The sequence below is a fragment of the Megascapheus bottae genome, chromosome 1 (genome assembly GCF_031878675.1).
Source record: "Megascapheus bottae isolate mThoBot1 chromosome 1, mThoBot2.hap1, whole genome shotgun sequence".
In the NCBI taxonomy this organism is placed as follows: Eukaryota; Metazoa; Chordata; class Mammalia; order Rodentia; family Geomyidae; genus Megascapheus; species Megascapheus bottae.
The window spans coordinates 70,237,155-70,253,808 of NC_143509.1; the positions used below are offsets into that span (position 1 = coordinate 70,237,155).

The 16,654-nt window shown below is 34.2% G+C and overlaps 1 protein-coding gene across 7 annotated transcripts in view; it reads left to right on the forward strand.

The window, feature by feature from the left end:
• Window positions 1-16,654, forward strand: part of Cblb (Cbl proto-oncogene B) — a 174,138-nt gene that overhangs the window by 115,633 nt on the left and 41,851 nt on the right. For all 7 annotated transcript variants that reach the window (XM_090347014.1, XM_090347000.1, XM_090347034.1 and 4 more), the window contains exons 7-10: window positions 1,024-1,161; window positions 3,945-4,032; window positions 5,296-5,427; window positions 14,702-14,908. In XM_090347014.1, coding sequence (XP_090203140.1) covers window positions 1,024-1,161; window positions 3,945-4,032; window positions 5,296-5,427; window positions 14,702-14,908 — 565 coding nt within the window. The remainder of the gene's footprint in view (window positions 1-1,023; window positions 1,162-3,944; window positions 4,033-5,295; window positions 5,428-14,701; window positions 14,909-16,654) is intronic.

Consider the following 16,654-nt stretch of genomic DNA (forward strand, 5'->3'; position numbering starts at 1 on the left):
GCATTCTATCATTGAAGTTTACCCACAGCCCTCAAAGCATAGTTTGATGAGGTAGCTAATGTTTTGTTAACTTAAACTCAAAATGGAGAACATATTAAGGAACTCACATCCTTGAAATATGTTGAATATATTGGTTTTTATATGGCACTTGGTTCGTCACTAAGAGAATTTTAAAAAGACATTTTTATTTGATATTTACTTGTTTCTTACACTTATGTAGCAGTTTTAATGCAGCCAACATATTTCTGTTTACTTCCTTTGACCTGTACTAAATAGTATTCAATGTATTCTCTAGTTGAAGTAACAAAATGAATAAGTACGTGATGATGATGATGATGATTATTTGAAGCCAAGTCAATGTCTTCTTCAATTGGAAATTCATTGTTAAAGAATTTGTAATTTACATATTCAAACTGTTTTAGCTTTTTATTGAAAGATATTTCAAATTTAGGGTGGCAGCTATGAACTTTTATCTGATTTACTTTTTAACATTAGTATCGTTCAACTCTTGAGATGTATTTAGAGGATGAAATGTTCAAATGCTTAAGAGAAAATATGTCATTTAAAGCAAATTATTATATTAATTAAAAAGTTAAAAAATAAATTAAGAAAGTAATTTCACCTGTACAGCAAAATAAAATTTAAAAAATGTTGAGTTGCACAATAAAAACTGCCTCTATCTGAGGTGGGAAAACTAGATTTTTTGCTTTCTTATATTACTTTTGTTTTCCCCAAATACTTTATGTTTTAGTAGTTTGTAGTAGATCAGTCTACTCTACATCCATAACAATGAGAGTACTAAGTCACTTGATAGTTTACAAGCCAATTTTCCCCATAACAGTGTATACATACAATTGAAAAGAAATTTTTAGATGGATAAACAGTGAACTGCTATAGTGTTGAAAATACGGTGAATGATAGAAATTTGTTTCAGGAATTCTGATTCTCTTATTATTTTGCCTTAAAAGAAAAAAATAGTTTACCATGTGTTCATTTGACCATCAATTTTCTCCTGTTTCTTAGCTATATTTTCCGGCTGAGCTGCACTCGTCTAGGACAGTGGGCCATTGGCTATGTGACAGGGGATGGCAACATCTTACAGACCATACCTCATAACAAGCCCTTATTTCAGGCCTTGATTGATGGCAGCAGGGAAGGCTTGTAAGTACAGGAAATGGGTGCCATAATGCTTATGGACACAAGTTTGACAAACACAGACTTTCCAGCAATGAGACAGTAGATGGGGATGATGACTTTTTTTTGATATTATTTTATTGTAATTAATAAAAGGGTTACATGACATTTGCCAGATAGAAGGTACATTAATTCACATACATTGATACTCTTTCACATGTCTTGGTCCCCATTACCATCCCCCCCACTCCCCCATCTTGTTTTCCCCCCTTCCCTATCCAATTTCAAATAACCAAATACAAATATATCCAATATATCAGATAACAAAGTAACAATATGAGATAACCAAGGGACAGCAAAAGAGATGAGAGATAACATAGTACCTTAAGGACAACATTCATTAATTATATGGCTTTTGTTTCAATATCCTAGAGGTCCTTTCGATTAGCTTCATACTACATGGCCTTATGTATCAAGGGTTTGCTCTATTGCAAATCTCTGCTAGGAGAGCCCAAGGTTTCTACTGATTATGACAAATGAGGGAAACCATTGAGCTTAAGTTCCTTTGAGTCTGGCTTACTTCACTTAATATGAACTTTTCTAAGTCTTTCCATTTCCTAACAAATGGGGCGATGTCATTCTTTCTGACAGCAGCATAGAATTCCATTGTGTACAAATACCACATCTTGTTGATCCACTCATCAACTGAGGAACATCTAGGTTGGTTCCATATCTTTGCTATGGTAAATAGTGCTGCAATGAACATTGTTGTGCTGGTGGATTTAGTATGTCCTTGTTTCTGGATGAACATAGAGCTCCCCTATGACCCAGCAATTCCACTACTTGGCATTTACCCAACCATCCAGAAACAAGGGATGATGACTTTCTAATGGCTAATCTTAACTTCAAAACCAAGAGTGTCTTTGATCTTGCTGTTCATCTCTTTGGTCGTTTTAAGAGAGCCTGATTAATAAACTTCATGAAATATTAGAGCAAACTTATTCTAGAATCAAATTATATCATGAGTTCTTATTTTTACAAAAGAGAAGCAAATCAAAAAAGTTTGAGATTACACCTCCACATAGAATGGCCATTCTCAATAAGTCTAAAAACAACAGATGTTGGCAGGGATATGTCCAGAAAGGAACCTTACTACACTGTTGTTTGGGTGTAAAAGTTGAGGTTTAAAATCATTTAAAAAATGAATTTATGAAGTAAATTCTTTAAAATTATTGACTTCTCTTACCTCAGGTCAAGTTAACATTTTTAGTTCTATTTTTTTTCCCTGTTATGTGTTAGTGTTAAAGCTGTCTCTCCTTCCTATCCTTCCCTTCTTCCCTTCACTCTTTTCCCTTCCCTTTGGTCTTCTTTTACACAGTGATGATGAAACCATATGCAGAAGCATATGTTAGTAGTTGAATTCTGTTTATCATATACTGTTCTTGTTTAAAAGTTTTAAAAAAAGTTTAAAAACACACATTTATTTATCTATTTATTTAGCCAATGCTGGGCTTGAACTCAGGGCCTGACCACTGTCTTTGGACTTTCTCAAGGCTAGAGCTCTACTACCTGAGCCTTAGCACCACTTCCGGCTTTTTTTTATGTATGTGGCACCTGAGGAATTGAATCCAAGTCTTTGTTCATGCTAGGCAAGCACTCTACCACTAAGTCAAACTCCCAGCCACTACCTCCTACTTTTTAAAGATCAGCAATTTGAAAGAAATGTGTAGATAGTCTGTTTGGCTTGTTTGTTTGGCATCTCACAGGAAATGTATGCAAATATTCTTAGTAATTTTAATCATATGTCATTCCTTGTATCCTTTCCTAGTATTCACAGTGCCACTTTTATCTTCTGATTTCTAATATCTGTTTAATGCAACCTTATATCTACAGACCATGTTTGTATTGAAACCAATGAAATATAAAATTTGAAATTACCTGATTTGTAAAAATATTTGTATATGAATATATATGGCAACACCAACTTTTGTATATATTATGGTGAGTGGAAGATTTGTCTGAAGAAAGCGATTAAGGAGCTAGAAAGAGTATAACTAGAAACAGAATATACCGATTTGAATAGGCCAGTCTAGTAGAATATTATAATTTGAAATAGAAGAATATTGGTGAGGAAAGGAAGGGAAAGTTGGGACAGAACAAAGGAAGGGGTGACATTGACTATAACCTGAGTCATGAGTCATAACCTGACTCATGAAATTGCAAACCCTTTTGTACAACTACTTAATAACAACAGTACTACTAATAATTTAAAAACTAAGTGTATTGCAACAGTTTGGGGATAGAGACTAATCATCAGTATGTTAAAATATTAACATCTGTAAAGATTATATTGTAAAGATATTTATATGAAAGTGCTTACTGAAGTAGTTTGAGTCTATATTATGTATTTATAAAGTGGTAACATTGAAAGTAGTCATTTATTACATGCAAGAATATTGCTTTAAGGAGCTGGGCATGGTGGCTCATGCTTGTAATCCTAGCTATGCAGGAGGCTGAGATTGAGGATCGAAGTTCAAAGCCAGCCTGGTCATTAAAGATAATGAGACTCTTATTCTAATTAATTACTAGAAAATGGGAAGTGGGTGCTGGGACTCAAGGGGTAGCCTTGAGCTGAAGAACTCAGGGATAATGCCCAGACCCAGGGGGTAGGGCATTAAGCCCCATGACCCACCCCCCCCCCAAAAAAAGAAAAAAAATATATAGTTTTAGATACGGAAGTATCTATCAATAAACCTATATGCTACTAAAACTTGTATGCTTAAAGTAATCAACTTTATGTTTAAATTCAGTTATCTTTATCCTGATGGACGAAGTTACAATCCTGATTTAACTGGATTATGTGAACCCACACCCCATGATCATATAAAAGTCACACAGGTAAGGATACTACCTGGAAAAATTTTTAATTGTTAATAATACCTTTGGAAATTAGCTCAAATCTGTTTTTATCCTATATCTAAAGTCATCTACAAATATTTCATAGAAACTATACTTCTAAGACAAAGAAATTGCATAATATATTTGGGAACAATACACTAATGTTCTTGCTTATAGGATTGGTTTTGATATGGAGGTAACTAAATCCATCATGGCCTGATAGATGTGAAGAGAAAGTTTGATAACGAAAACTAAAGTAGGGGCCGGGAGTTTGGCCTAGTGGTAGAGTGCTTGCCTAGCATGCATGAAGACCTGGGTTCAATTCCTTGGTGCTAGATACATAGAAAAAAGCCAGAATTGGTGCTAAGGCTCAAGTGATAGAGCTCTAGTCTTGAGAAAGTCCAAGGACAGTGCTCAAGCCCTGAGCTCAAGCCCAGGACTGGCACAAAAAAAAAAGAAAAGAAAAGAAAACTAAAGTATTACAGTCAACCTTTCTTTAGGTATTATTCTGCAAGAAATATTTCAGTAATATTCAGTAATTTGTATAATTATAGTATTATTCGGTACGACAAGACATAGGTCTTTCTATATTTGAGCACTGAATTTATCATGCCAAATGTTCTAATCTTCAAAACATATTAAATTCAATGTCTAGAAGTTTTAATATACTATTTTTTAGTTGTTGATATGATGAATTTTCTTCAAAACAGTAGGGAAAAAGACTGCATTTTAGAGTCAATAGACTGAAAGAATTTGAGGGAAATACTTAAATCACTATGACTTGTGTATTTTTTTCCTTAAAAATCTGTATGCTTTGGGATAAAGTAAAATACTAATTGTGACAAGTGTGTAGCAGGCTAGAAGAGCAAATGTTGTTTGTGTCTCAATTTTCTAAAGATAGTTAAGAAACAAAATAGTTTTCAGACAGAATTTTTTTTATTTTGACGGTGAACTTAGATGAGTACATGACATTTACAGAGAAAAATGTAAGTAATTTCTAGTGCCATTCTAAATTCATAGCCTTTGTCTTTTGAGTCAACCATAGAAGCAACTTCTTCCTTAAAGAACTGTATGAAAACATTAAATAGTTGTTGGTAAGAGCTCAGATGTTTCAAAAATTGATTTTGCAGACTAGATTTTGCTTATCCATTATAATATGTCTAAAATTGTAATATAATTCTAAAGGAATCAAGTAGGAGATGTAATATTAATTTCATGTGAGGAATACATTAACATTAGCCAACACCCCCGTCTGTATTTCAGGAACAATATGAACTGTATTGTGAAATGGGATCTACCTTCCAGCTCTGTAAGATCTGTGCAGAGAATGACAAAGATGTCAAGATCGAGCCCTGCGGGCATTTGATGTGCACTTCTTGTCTAACTGCATGGCAGGTACAACCTGGGTTTCACCCGCAGCATGTCTGGTTTATGTCCCTGCCTTTTTTCAATTTGCTTCATCCTTAATGATTAAGGGCATACTAGTGCTAAGCATTTTATTTAAAATGTTTGCTTATAGAAAGCTTATGTTTGATCTTACGTGATTTGAAATTTTGTTTCTTTTTCATTCATTTTATGTTAGCACTAAGTACTTCTATTTGAGTGGTACCATTAATTTCAGGATGACACGTGTAAATGTTATCACTTACCCATATGTATAAAGCACAATGCAAGTCATATCCGATCATAGTCAGGCAGATTCTGAAACAAACAAAATTAAATTCTGAGAGTAATGTTTACAACCTCTCTTCTTATTCAAAAGTGAGGCCCCTGTTTCTTGTATGTCTTTGTAGGACTGAAATAGAAAAATGAGAGGCAAAATTTCTTCCAAATTAGATAATAAAAGTTGCAATTTATAGAAACTGAATGCATGGCAAACTACTTTCCTGTGTGTAGTCAGACATTCAATTATTATAGATAAATTTGATGTTCTATAGTAAGATCTGAAATAACTGGATTGCCCAAAGATTTGTTAATATTTCTTCATTTGTAATTACAGTTGGAGAAGGTCAGAATTCTAGTTTGGCTAATTAGAATATGAACAGAACATATCAATTACACATATGTTATATATCTGCATCTCTGTATATACATATATATCTATATATGAGACACCTCAGAACCCTCCTGAACCCTCCCCATTCCTTGATCTTCATTCTCCAATCTAAACTCTTATGTGAGGAAGAATGAGCAACGCACTTCATATAAAGAGTCAGTCCAGAGTACTAATTATTGAGCTCATTACTAGAGCATGTAATACTTAGTAATAATAGAATAATTGGTAATGAGTACAATAATGATCACATTTACATAGGCTTTTAAAAGGTCTTTTTGTATGGAAAGATTTTTTAAAAATAAAAAAAATGGGAAATTGAAGCTGAACTGTAATTGATTCAGATTTTCACTCCTTTCTGAGCCCGGCTAAAAAAATCAATTCCACATACATACACTTTCTTCCTTCAGTATGCTTTCGGTTACATTTTGTTTTTGAATTTCTTGATGTGCTGCTCATATTTCTTGTTTTGCCTTCATTGTGTTGACAAATTTTACATGGTATGGCAAGGTTGGTGTTTGCCTAGAGGGGCTCTTTATGGCATCAACAAAAATCATTTCAGCTTATTGCACCTGGCTTCTGTTTATATTAATGGTAATAATAAATCTGTAAACTTAGACGTGCCATTTAAGAACCATTTACAGTAAATGTGAATATATTTCTCTGCAAGTATACTTGAAGTATAGGTTAGCGGGTATTGCTGCGGTTTTGTGGATTCAGTAGTTGTGATTACTTAGAATTGGTTAACTGAAACCCTCTCAGTTTTTTTGTTAGATATTGAATTGATAAAGAGGCCAAATTATATTAATTATCCTGTGAATTGACAAAGGCATTTGTTGTATTAGTATGGTTCTCACAAGTACACAAAGAAGCAAAAAGTTTCTCATGTCTCTTTAAAGTAAAGCATAATTGTAGGGTGGAACAAGCTTCTACTTCTGATCTCTGTGTCTGTATAGGCTACACCTTTTAACTGGTTTTCACAGAGGTCAGGTTCTTAGCAAACACATCTGTGTTCTATGCTGTTAGAACATACATCTTTTTACCTGATACTATATTTAGGTCACAGGTATTAAGAGTCAGAAGATTTTTTTAGTTTGGCAAAAGCTTTGCTCTAATAGAAAAATTACATAAAGCCGTTGTTTATCCTATAGCTTGTGGTGAGTTACAGAGTATGCTTGAATATGAGAGACAATGAAAATTGTACTTTTTCATTCTGTATACTTCCTGCAAGACAGTCAGTGAGTTTGTCCTGTCTGTCTGTCTCTGTCTCTCTCTCTGTCTCCCTCCCTTCCTCCCTCCCTTCTTCCCTCCCTTCTTTCCTCCCTCTTCCGTCTCTTTCTTCCATTGTTTCCCTTTCAATTTCAGAAGCAGTATTATCTATTTTACTGTCTTTGTAGATAATTTGCAAAAGTATACTTTGTGCAAAAGGCATAAGGCTGTTTCATACTTGTCATGCATATTACTTAGCCCCCTGTATTCGTGCAGCTTTCCTATATGTTACTGCACATTCTGCAAATGAAACTATCCCTCTTACTGGTTACATATTAGTTACTTGACCTATTTCATGATTGTTTCATATGATGCACTTACTTTAGATTTGATTCTGGCCAATAATACTTCTAAATTATTATCATTTACTGTTTCTGTCTATTACACTGTCTATTACACTCAATTATCCTTCTACAAGTCAAGGAAGTAACCCCTCCTCTTTTAACCATGCTTTGATTCTGAAAGTGAGTCTTCAAATATCTAAGCCATGGATCGATTTGACCATTGTAGTAGCTATTGTGTGTTTTCCCTCAGTTTTTCATGTTTTGTTTTTTCCCCCCTTACATCTGAAACCCATTATTTACTTTTATTTTTCCCACCGATATAGAGGACATGAGACTGAGTTTCTCTGTATTCTTTTTGATGCCACAAAGCACTCACAATGATCCTTTGTTCAAGTTTCCTTCTCCCAAAATAGACAATAGTTACGACAAGTCCTAAGGTCCCGAGTCCCTGTATATAATGTCCTAAGGTCCCAAGTCCCTGTATGTAAAGTAGGATCTTACTGGTCAAGCAAGCTTGAACTTTGAACTTTCCTACTTTTGGCTAACCTGATATTTTAATATCAGGTTTGCATACAGATTTTGTAATAATAGTGAGGTGCCTGTCAACCAACAGGTCTATTTTTCACAGTTTGCATGGTATTGCATGGTGAAGCACTTTAAACTCTTAGTAAAAACTGCCCCATTATTCAAGAATAAAAAAAATCTTACAAAAAGATAACCCAGTTAAAACAAGATGGAAAACATTTGGTGTTGATCAGTCTTGTTATCTGTAGCCTTTGTGTTGAACTTACTGTACTTAAGCAAAATAAATGTTGTTGATATGTTTTCAGAATTCATATTTAAACTCATCAGTATACTGAGGAAATGTTTGGAGTTTGGGGGTACTGGCCTTTGGAACAGGCAGTAGTGTATCTCTTGGCTTTTTCTGTATTTAAAAATGAAGTAGGCATGTACTATAGTGTATGCTATTTAAATTCAGGGGTTGGTTTCTTTGTACTGGTTTCCTCTAACTTATGCATGGGGAAATGTTCTTGTTTTGCTTAACTTAACTTATTTGTAGAAGCAGACTTGGATTATTTGAATCATCATCCCCAAAGATCTAAATCTATTGATTTATTCATTTAATATTCATTACGCGGCTGTTGTGTCCTAGGGTCTGTGTTCATCTTGGAACAAAGAAGAAAACTCAGACTCCTAGGGTCTGTGTTCATCTTGGAACAAAGAAGAAAACTCAGACATATTCTTACCCTCAAGAAGTTAAAATTGTATCTGAACATTTTATAGAGGAGGAAGATATTAATATTTACCTATAATGAATACCCTGTTAATGTTTCACATATAATTATGGATGCTAGACATTTTTTTATTATTGTTGTTACTTTCCACTTCTTGGTATGGCTTTCTGATGTGAAATGATCAGTCATAGTCCAATTGGAAATATTAAGCCTTACCTGTAAAATATAATGTCTTCAACCATTGAGCATTTTAGCAAGTCATTCTTCACCATTTCCTCCCATTTTATGCCCTACTTTCGTTTAATTGAAATTCATTAGAGACTTAAATTTCATGTAATTAACAGAAAAACCTAAGAAAATGCAGGGCAGCAGTGTCATTTAATTGTTATGGGCTGCGAATATTTACTCTGTAATTGCTCTCATCATGATGCATTAGTTATGCTCCTCTTCCCCCCAAAAAAGAGCTCAGATGCTTTTTTTCTCTTTCTGAAACATATATGTTATTCAATAAGTAAGCATGTAGAATATTCCCAGAATACTTAAACAAGTCAAATAATCATATTTCTAGGGTTAGAAACAGCTTAACTGTGGGTGTGGAACTTCTTTCTTTTACTCTTGGCTAGTCAAGCTTGGTGAGAGTTCTTTCACTTCCACAAAGTAATCAGATACTAAGAAAATGTTTATCTCCATTGCCTTGATCTTCCCCACAGCTTTCTTGCCTAGCCATATAGTCTTCAGTGTTTGCTGGAAACAAATGACCTGAGCTCCTGAATGGCATAAACTCCAAGATGAGTTGTTTAAAACTCCTATGCAAAATAAAAATGAATTGTTGGAGCCATGTTTTGAATTCCTGCCAGGGAGTTTGAGTCAATTAAAAAATGAAATTGATTTTTTTCCTTCTGATTATTATTCTTTCTTCATATTTCTCCAAAATAAATTTCCAAAGTACTACTTCTCAAAAAAGTCAGTAGAAGAAAACACTTAGCTCTGATTTTAATATTATATATTATTAGAGAAATTTATAGATGTTGTCTCTTTAGCAATGCTATTAAGAAAAAAATATTGGGAAGTTGGCTAAAAGATGTAAGATGTAAGCACAAGTCATCCCATTTAAGACAAATTGTTTTATAGTAACTTCCCTCAAAAGCAGCTATCCTTCCACATTGTTTTCCTTTAGGATTGCTGGGAGTTGATCTATTCTGAAATCAGGTTGTATTTTTGTCTACATCTGATCAAAACAGTAGAACTTCCTTTCCATTTTAAGAGTGATAAAGAAAGAAATAGTTTTCCAAAACTTAATGGAACTAAGAGAAATCTGAGAAAATGATTGAATCTGAGTCTTATAACTAAAACTGATGGACTCCCCACTGCAAGGCATACTTGTAAAGACAAATATTATTTTCTTATTTGTGGTACTAAAGACTAAGTTTACATTTACATATACCTCCTAGCCTTACTTTCCTTATATGTGAGATAAAGTCTCACTAACTTTATCTAGGCTGTCCTCAAACTCTTTTTTTCTTTTGGCTCTAGCTTCTTGGTACCCAGAATTATAGGCTGTACTACCTAGCCTGAATTATTTCACTTAATCTTTAATCATTATAACTGACAAAATAGTCCTTAAATTCTGCATGATGTCATTATCCATTGCAGTTAAGATTGCAATGTATGGCGTATTGTTACCTAGTATGATTGGTGGAGGTAGAAATCTAGTCCCAGTGCCATCATTAAGAATGTTGTGGGCCAGGAGGATGGCGTAGTGGTAGAGTGCTTGCCTAGCACAAATCCCTGGGTTTCATTCTTCAGTACCACATCCATTGAAAAAGTGGTGTTTTGACCCAAGGAGAGTGTTCAGGCTGAGTTCAAACTCCAGGACTGACTGACAAAAAAAGAAAAAAATATATTGTATTCTTTTTTTTGTTTTGGTTCACAGTACATGTTTTAATAGATCTCCGAAGTTAAAGCTAGAAATGAATCTAGACTCACAGCAGTTTTGCTCTTATACCCATTATGGGATAGCAGCAATTCAGCTGCTGTTAACTACTTTCATTGACTCTTTCATTCATACTCCCAAACAAGAAGCTATTGAATACCTATGGGCGCATTGCTCTGCTCTGAAAACACCTAGTATAGACTTGGTCTATTCTTAGTCTAACTGTTTATGTGATTCTATGAAACATAATTGCTGTGTTAGTAAAGAGATTTATAGTAATTTCTGTTAATCCAATGAAATACAGAAAGGTAATAGAGAAGTAACCGATAAGGAAAAATACACACATGCTCACATACCACAGTAAGGTTAGAAAATATGTTCTAAACAAGTGAGATGCATGAGGCTGTGCATATGCCTTCCACTTCCCCATATATACTGTTTATGTAAGAAGGCACTCCTTGCCTCTAACAATCATGTTTCAGACAAATCTGTTTATATATATATATATATAATGTTTTTCAGTTAAATAGCACTTTTACCTATATTAATCTTTATTTTCAACAATTAACTGGGAAAAACAGTGGCTGCATTTGATATTTACAATGTATATAATGTATTTTGGTCAGATTCATCTATCTGATATAGGATGGTGGTGAATGGTGGTGATGATAACTTGGCATTGGGATAGTTAATTAGTTTTCCTTATAATACTATTTTGGGGGGATAGGAGAACTCATCTTTTGAAGGTTTGTTTCTTTCTACTTTCTGCCATTGCTAATATAGTTTCAGATGACCTAAAATTACATTTCCATGTAGTTTTAATAACTTACACTGTTAATATTTGGAATGTGAGTCTGGATTGCATTATCATGAATGTATCAGGTAAGTTTCCAGATGTGCACAATATTCTCTGATAACTTTGAGGTCCTTTAATTTGATAATACCTTTTATTTGAGGAAGTGAAAGCTACTGAGTCAATTAAATAGATGAAGTTTTAAGTAGTTCCTCTTAGTATTCACAAGATGTAAATATGTTGGAGACCAAAAACAGGATTTATTCACTGGTCTTTCCTCATTAACGCCGGCTCTTTGGTCTTGATGAAATATATGTAGACAAAAACATTAATTTAATTACTAAGGCACAATCCAGGTTAGTTGTATGTTTATCATAGACATTCCTCATATATATTCAGTGAACCCTATAACAGAAACTAGGACAGAGTAACCAAGGCAGCATTTGAGAATTTGTGGGATTGCTACTTTGCATACGACTGTAGTCAGTTTAGAAAGAAAGAGTGAGGGGTAAAGAGTAAGTGCCACTAAGAAGACAGCAGTATGACCCTGTAAATTCAAAGAAGTATTCATTGAACTTGTTTAATTGACCAGAGTGAATTGTAAATTCTCAACAACAGCTATAATTTTGCAGAAAATACCTTTTGTGATATTTACTCTTATAATAGCTGCTATAACACATCCTAGATCTTTATATAACATTAAACTTTGGGGGTAATAATTTAGTTTTAGTCTTTTGGTAATTTGTTCTTAGTCTTTTCCTTAGGTGTCAAGATACTATTAGTATATTTTACTTCTTCCTTCTTTAAAACCAGTCTTTCATTTACTTTCATGAGGAAATACATGGAATAAAGTAGAAGTCTTCCTTAACCAACAACATGTAATTGGCTTTGGTAGTTCCAAGAGAGACCTCTGAATTCTAATAAGCAGATAGTACATTATAGGCATTGCAGTAGACAATGTTCAGATCTCCTGATGGAGACAGAGTAGAATAATTTGTTGTTATGATAGTTGTAGGTTAGTGAGGTTTTAGAAAATGTGTCATGGTTAGCTACACACACTAAACTATTTATGGGTAAATTTACAAAAAAAATGTAGGCTTTGCTTCAAAATAACATAAAAGTGAAGGGAGTAGTGAGGGCATAAAAGAACCTGTACTAGGCATGGATTGGTTATTGATTATTGGTGGTGAGTATGTAGAAATTCATTAAACACTTCTCCTTAATGTATATGTTTTAAATTTTCTCAAGTAATTTAAATATATTTAAGGGGACTGCTTTCCATTGTTTTCATTTTTAAAACACAGTGAACATAAAAAATAAGCTTTCTCACAGCTTATACATATAGAAAGATTTTTGTAGTGCCTCATAGAATGTAAATGTAACATTTCATACTGCACACAATTTTGATCATTTTTATTTACTATAAGGACATTTTGCCTAGTTGATAACATATATTAAGTACTTTAAAAAATTTTAAAATTGTTTTAAGTAGTTGTACAAAGGAGTTGCCATTTATTGAAATGTAAAATGAAGGCTTAGATTTCTTTAAATATTTACCACTATTTTTTAAAATAATACCACCATATTGAAAATTGCCAGTATGAGGAAGTTACCTAAAATAGAAAAATTAGGTCTTAGGAAATATGGGTCAAATAATATTCCAGGTGCTATGAACTCACCAAACTTAAACATGTCTGTTGGTAACATCAAAGCAGGTTCATATTCTTCATTGTACCTTAGTTGGGCAACTATATCTTTCCAAATTTTTCCTCAACACATGAGAATATAAGAATGCTGTCATTGATCTTCGAAAGTAGTCCAAAAGTTATAATTTTTGATGATTTACATAACAATGAAGATATTTAATTTTCTTAATACAGGAGAAATTAACAGAAACCACTACCTGTCAAACATAAAAAAGATATGACATAATTTTTCAATCAGAGAAGAGTAAAAAGAATAATTTTACTTTTGACTCATGCGTTATCTAAGGCAGGAAGTTCACAAATTTCCCATTAATCCAAGTGGAGAGTCCATTTCAGAGTGAAATGATACTGTTTCTTCTGTTCCTTCCCCTACTTCCCCTCTTTTTCCCTCTTTTCCCCTTTCTTCACCTACCCTCCCCACTTCCTTTCTCTTTTCTTCTTGCTTCTCTTTTATTTTCACATGTGGTATTGGAATTTGAATACTTGGCAAGCTTTCTAGGCAAGTACTTTATCACTTGAGCTCCAGTTCCAGCCCATTATTTTTTAGATGTTTTTCATCTAGGTTCATATTGGTTTGTTTTGTTTGTTTGAGATTGGCTTGCACGTGCATCACAATCCACCACTTATTGAGATAGTTTTAATAATATTTTGTAGTGGCCTCAAACTGCTATGCTGCTAGTTTCCCTTTCCTTACTGGTTAAAATTATAGAAATGAGTTATCAGCCCAGAGATGACTTTTTCTTAGCATAATATCTCTTTTTGATCCTTTTACAATATAATTTATTCCATTTCACCCTTAAAATAAATGTGTAGATTTGAATTTTTTAATTCAATTAATTTCAGACTATAATACAGAAACAACAGGGTAGTAAATGGGAGTTAGACTCTGACAAATCAACACATTGTTCATAAGAACCCTTTTGGTAAACTTGAAATTACCAGTTTATTTATTTATTTATTTATTTATTTTATTGTAATTAGTAAAAGGGTTACATGATATATGCCAGATAGAAGGTGCATTAATTCACATACATTGATACCCTTTCACATGTCTTGGTACCCATTTCCCTCCTCCCCACACCCCCCACCCGTCTTGGTTTTCCCCCCTTCCCTATCAAATTTCAAATAACCGAATACAAATAAATTCAGTATATCAGATAACAAAGTGAGATACTATAACAATATGAGATAACCAAGGGACAGCAAAGGAGATGAGAGACAACATAGTACATTATATTTTTGAGCATCTTTTTGCCCCTCTCCTCTGCCTTCATACCATCTCATGTCCCACTTCCTCTCCAGCCTCCAGTGTGTCACGGCTTTGTACTCATGTTGAACACCTATATGTCTCTGTTGGGGACGCACACGGATCACTCTGTGTTTTCTGTTTGTTTAGGAGTCTGATGGCCAGGGCTGCCCTTTCTGTCGGTGTGAAATTAAAGGAACCGAGCCCATCATCGTGGACCCCTTCGACCCTCGAGATGAAGGCTCTCGGTGCTGCAGCATCATCGACCCCTTCGGCATGCCCATGCTTGACCTGGATGATGATGATGATAACAGAGAGGAGTCACTAGTGATGAACCGACTGGCAAATGTGCGGAAGGTAAAACTGGAAATCTCCCCATTAGAGAGGATGGTATGAAGACCTGACAATGCACTGTCACAGATGGAGTAGGACTGAGTGCAAATGGCAGATTTCTTAAGCTTATGAAATCAGACGGAAGACCAGTCTAGATAGACTGCAGGAACATCTAAGATGGGATAACTCATCTGTAAAGAAAAATTTAGGCAAGGATTTTTTTATCATATTTAGAAATGGTGATACTGAATTTGACATATTTTTATTAAGGCGAGAATTGTGTGTTAGGATTGTTTTCTTAATAGGCTATATTAATTTTTTGTTTCTAAGAGAGCACAAAAGACATATCTTTGTAAATTTATCCTAGCCTGAAGTTTTCTCTTCAGCCTAGCTAGTATTAGTTGATCAGGAACTTTGCCTAACAAAGTTCACAAGACTATGAAAACTATTATGGGAGCCAGAATGCCAGTTACAAATTGGAAATGCAGCCATATCTAGACCCTTTTGAGCCAGATGCGACCAACCCAAAATGCCTTCCAACACAAAAGCAGAGATTGTTTACTGAAATAAATTAGGGTTTAGGAGGTAATTATTTGCCATAGAGATAGCAATGTGTAATGATACCAACATAGTTCCTGCAGGCATCTTATCTCTGTAGTAGGAAAATACTTCATTCAGTGGCTAAATGAAGTAACATTTGACCTCATAGAATTCTTTGCTCAGGGTTCCATGCTGACCTAAGACATTTCTTTAGCGTTTATTTATGCAAGAATTTCATTATTAGGGGCATAAAAACTAGGGTATGCTTTCTTTTTTCATGTATGAATCTATATTAAGGTTTTAAATTGAAGTTATGTTGTTATTCCTCAGGGACCCTGAAAAATTAACAAAGAAAATAATCTCTAATTGAAACAGAAAGTCCTCAAAGCAACTGAGGTCAGTTCTGACTTTAGGAAGACCTAGAATAAAATACCAGTTCTGGTATACAGCAATACTGAAATCTCAGGCAAATTCCTAATGTTTCCATTTCTGTTTCCTCTTCTGTAAAACAAAACAGAGAAATGTTGATGAATGAAATGAAATCAAAGATTTAATAATCAAAGGTAGTGTTGGGTCATTGAAACTTAATGTTTATTATCTTATTACCAGTATTAATGAGAATTAATGTATGGTATCCTGGACTATACTGTATAATCTGTGACTAGTAATAATTTTGAAGTAGTAGAGACACTACCTTTTGTCATCTGTCATCTGGTCAATTCCTACTTCACAACCTAGTAATGCATACCAGTCACGTGTCTACTGTGAATCAATTTCCTCATCTGAAAGATGTGAACCATATTTCCCTACCCAATCATTGCGAGAGTAAGGCAGTATATTCATAATGCTGATTTTTATGATTCATGGCCCTTCTTCCCTGTAAAATAAAAATTGTATGTATAAAACCGTCTACATTTAAGCCAGGCATTGTTGGCTCACACCTGTAATTCCAGCTACTCAGGAGGCTGAGATCTAAGTATCGCGGTTCAAAGCCACCCCAGGCACAAAAAGTCTCTGAGAGTGTTATCTCCAATTAGCTACCAGAAAAGCAGGAGTGGCACTATAGCTCAAGTGGTAGAGCATTAATCTTGAGCGGAATTGCTCAGGGACAACACCCAGGCCCAGAGTTTAAGCCCCATGACTGACCAAAAACAAACAAACAAAAAAACCTTTACATTTAGTTATCATGTGAGTACCTTATACCTTCTTTATCTAAAACTCCCTCCCCCC